Raw genomic sequence first — 4,229 nt, 5'->3', positions numbered from 1 at the left:
GCAAACCTCGACTCCCCCGGTAACTCATTCAAGCTTCTAGACAACACCTCAGCTGCTATAGTAAATAAAGCCGGAGATAATGGGTCCCCTTGCCGTAGACCCCGAGACGAACGGAAAAAACCACACGGCTTTCCGTTAACCAATACTGAGAAGTGGAACGAAGAAATTAACCTCCAAACCATATCCAGCCATTGCTCCCCAAACCCAAACCTACGCATGACCTGGATCAAGAAATTCCACGATACCCGATCATATGCCTTGGCCATGTCCAATTTAAGGATAACATTGGATCCCCGTACCTTCTTCCCCAAGGCTGAACACATCTCTAAGGCCAAAAGTATGTTATCCGATATCTGGCGACCCTTCACAAAGCCACTCACGCTCCAAACGTCGCGCCAACAGCTTAGACATAATTTTATTAACAAAGTTACACAAGCTGATAGGGCGAAAGTCTGAGAAGGATGACGGCCCAGGAGTCTTAAGGATCAGGGCCAACCACGTAGCAGTGTACCCCCAAGACAGCTCCGCACCTACAAAAAAATCACAAACAGCCCGATAAACCTCCCCCTTCACAATATCCCAACATGAAGTGAAGAATGATCCTGTGAAACCATCCGAACCCGGACTACTACCACCATCTAGTTGAAAAACCACAGCCTTGACTTCCTCCTCCGTCGGAAACTGCTGGAGCTCCATGTTATCTTGCACAGTGATAACCGAAGGTATAACCTCTAGCATTGAAAGATCCATCGGCCCATGTCCTGGTTGTGACAAAATGTCCGCAAAGAAAGTGGTCGCCATCTCTTCAATCCTGGAGGGCTCTTCCGTCCATACCCCATTTGTATCCTTCATCCGATGGATGAAAGACCGAGCCCTCCGCTGCTTTACTTGCGCATGGAAGAATTTGGAATTGGCATCGCCTTCCCTAAGCCACCGAAGCCGTGCCTTCTGACGCCAGTAAGCGGCCTCCCGTAACAGGGACATCTTGAGCGCCCCTTGCGCCCAGAGGAGCTGGAATTCACCCGCCCCCGAGGGACACTCCTCCAAAGAGCGTTCCAGTGCTAACACTGTTGCCTCATCTTCCTTGACACGGTCAAAAATGTTGTCAAATGTCTCCTTATTCCATGTACGCAAAGCCTGCTTGACCGCCTTTAACTTCGCGAGTAGAACCCGAATGGGCCGCCCATCACACTCCACCTCCCACGCTTGACGAACTACATTATGAAAATCCACATGTGACCTCCAAACGTCCAAGAAACGAAAACTCTTAGGCGCCCCACCCATGGCCAAAGAACAAGACAATAACAAGGGGGAATGATCAGAGGCAACCCTATTCAAATGAGCCACCGTCGTGTTCACCCCTAAACTCAACCAATCCTGGTTAACGAGTACCCTGTCCAGGCATTTCCAAACCATGGCTCTGCCCCAACGATTATTGCACCAGGTGAACTGAGACCCAGAGAACCCTAAATCTGTTAACTCAGCACCCTCCATGAAACTCAGGAAAGGCTCCGACTCCCTAGCACGAAATGGGCGACCCCCTTTCTTTTCATTCGCCCCGACAATGACGTTAAAATCCCCTAAAAAAATTGCCGGCATCCCTTGAGGGCACACCTCTCCTAACTGTTGCCACAGCGCCTCCCTATCAAGAGAGGCACACGACGCATGGACAAAGACCGCTACAACAGAGCAACGAAAAATAGCATGTGTAACCTCCAACGCCAAGAACTGGTGTGAGGCGACCAACAAATCACACCTATAGTCTTGCCCGTACATCACCCAAATCCGACTCTCATCGTTGGAGATAGCATGACGAAAACCCAGCCTATTCCGAATAAAATCAAGCCGCTCGCGACCCGCCTTTGGTTCGCACATCGCTAACAAAGAAACCTGATGCATCCGCTTCAACTTCCTCAAACGTGCAATGGTGAGAGCATTATCCACTCCTCTGACGTTCCAAAACATAGCCTTAATCATGATCGTGGTCGTAGAAAGTAAGGGGGGGGTGAATCACCTTTTCTCCTATTGCGACGGCTCACCACCGTTTGCCACTCCTCTGGGTTTTCCAAAGCATCCAACCGCGTCTGCACCACATCCCTAACATCCGCCTTGCGAGGAGAAAGATTAAGGTTAGCGACCATAGCCCCCTGTTGCTCCCTCACCTCCACCCTGACCTGCTCCATTGAACCCGCCAGCTCAAGACCACCTCTCCCAAGCTCCCCCAATTCCAGGTCAGCCCCTATGGACGACTCATCGGAGTTGTCGATTACTTGATCAGCCAACCTGTGAATGAGGTTGTCAGCAGCGGAAGCAATCGCCTCCTCCACCAGCTCCGCCACCTGAAACGGGGACGACGGTGGATTGGCAGGCAGGACACCCAAATCTATTGTCAAAACTGGCGCAGCAGCTGACCCCAAACCTGATTCTAACTCACCCCTCGTCACAACCATACGTTCAAGCCCAAGCTGTTGGGGTTGTGCAGAAAAGATCTGCTCTACATTCGCAGGCAACAGAAGAGCATCCGAGCACAACTTGCCTGATAATGTTCGTTCTAATGCCCGCGGCACAACCACACCTGCAAGCCCAGGTTGTTGGGACTGAGCCAAAGTGATCTGCTCCGCACCTTCAGTCGCAGGTAATAACGGAGCATCAGAGCCCATCCCTGAAACTGCTCCCTCCAAAGCCACAGGGAGCTCCTCCACCCCAGGTAAAACTGCAGCCCCACTGCCATCAGCCGCATCTAGCGACTCCCCTGCACCCACCAGAGGCTTTGAAAATGCAATCAACTTACCCCCATCATCCAATTCTACAGCACAACCAGGGACCTTCAGAGTCGGCCCCTTTGACACTCGCATCTCTGGGAACTTCACATGGCAGTGGCCCTCCTCATGCCCATGACGATAGCAAAAACCGCAATACTTTGGAAGGCTCTCAGGGATCAATGGTTGCCAGAATCCATCTCCATCCCTCATGTCTACCCAAACTCTAGAGGGAAGCGACTTCAGCAGATCCACCTCCACACACACCCGCGCCACATTCGGACGAATAAAAGACGATGTTGCCTCAACAACAAACAGCGGGTTCCCCAGGCAGGAGACAATGTGAAACAAACATGGCTTGGCAAACAAATGGATAGGAAGCTTGGGTAATCTGAACCAAACGGGAACTAGGGACGATTCCCTATCGACATGAAACTTCGAACTCCACTTGAAAACCCGCATAGGACACCCATGAACATACCACACATTTCTTGTCCATACACGAAGAAAATCTGCCTCTCCATTAAATCGCAGCAAAACATGTCTAGCGTCTAATAAACCAACAGACACTGAGTCCTTCAGATCAAGCATAGAGAAAAACATACGCAATTCAGGCAAAAGGGGACGGCCCGTGGAAAACTTCCCAACCAACGTGAAGCGGAACGGCGACGCCACAACAGCAATATCTGCCGCATTGAAGACCACCGCAGGCTCTCCATGATGGGTGGAGACAGCCGCCTGGACCTTCACCACCTCCGGCGGCAACCGATCTTGGAACAAAGCAGAAAATGCCTTCTTCTTGAACGTAGGGGAAGAAGACAGACCCCCACCCTGAGATGAGGGGGCAGCCGCGGCTGCCATGCACGAGGAACCAGAGAACCCTAAATTTCTAAAACAGGAAACCCGAGAGAGAAAAATAAAATATTTTTTTCGTCTCTTCCCATTAAGTTCTTGATTATTAAAACATGCATTGAATTTACTTTCTTTATAATAAGACCGGTAAATTTAAATTATAAAAGTATAAATTTTCCATACCCGTGGTTTTAGGAAAATCTTTTAACACAATGTTAAATTTACCATCTTATTTCAACTAATCTTATTAAAACTACCACTTTCCTGCAGGCCAAGTGATAATTTTAACAAATTAATTGCTTACTTAATTAGATGTTATTCATTTAATCACTAGGCATTTATATGATTAAAATTCTAAGCAACACGCATATAAGATGCTGTGGCCACTCTTAAATACAAGATGCAAAAATCTTTATGATAGCATCTAAATAGGTGACAAAAATGAAAGGTTGATAGATATCACAAATTATACTTTTAAATAATTAGGTGAAAGTGCAGCAAACAAACAAACTGCCAATGCCAATTTCAGGAGGCATGGAGTCATTTAAATAGAACTCATAAAATGCCCCAAAAGTAAAGTTCAACCTTTATGATATTTTAGCATACATAATGCAAAGT

The 4,229-nt window shown here is 48.2% G+C and overlaps 1 protein-coding gene across 1 annotated transcript; it reads right to left on the bottom strand.

Moving 5' to 3' along the window:
• Nucleotides 1–342: 342 nt before the first annotated feature.
• LOC113756632 lies at nucleotides 343–1,977 on the bottom strand. Its single transcript, XM_027300262.1, has one exon. The coding sequence runs from the start codon at nucleotides 1,975–1,977 to the stop codon at nucleotides 343–345; it is 1,635 nt and encodes a 544-aa protein (XP_027156063.1).
• Between the last annotated feature and the right edge of the window lie 2,252 nt (nucleotides 1,978–4,229).

This window comes from Coffea eugenioides, unplaced genomic scaffold (assembly GCF_003713205.1).
Source record: "Coffea eugenioides isolate CCC68of unplaced genomic scaffold, Ceug_1.0 ScVebR1_2434;HRSCAF=3460, whole genome shotgun sequence".
Lineage (NCBI taxonomy): Eukaryota > Viridiplantae > Streptophyta > Magnoliopsida > Gentianales > Rubiaceae > Coffea > Coffea eugenioides.
Note: the sequence above shows the minus strand (reverse complement) of the source record. Positions and strands in the feature narration are given on the sequence as shown.

Excerpts from the sequence above, each read along its gene's own strand:
- LOC113756632 (XM_027300262.1), bottom strand. The coding sequence starts at position 1,977 with ATGATTAAGGCTATGTTTTGGAACGTCAGAGGAGTGGATAATGCTCTC.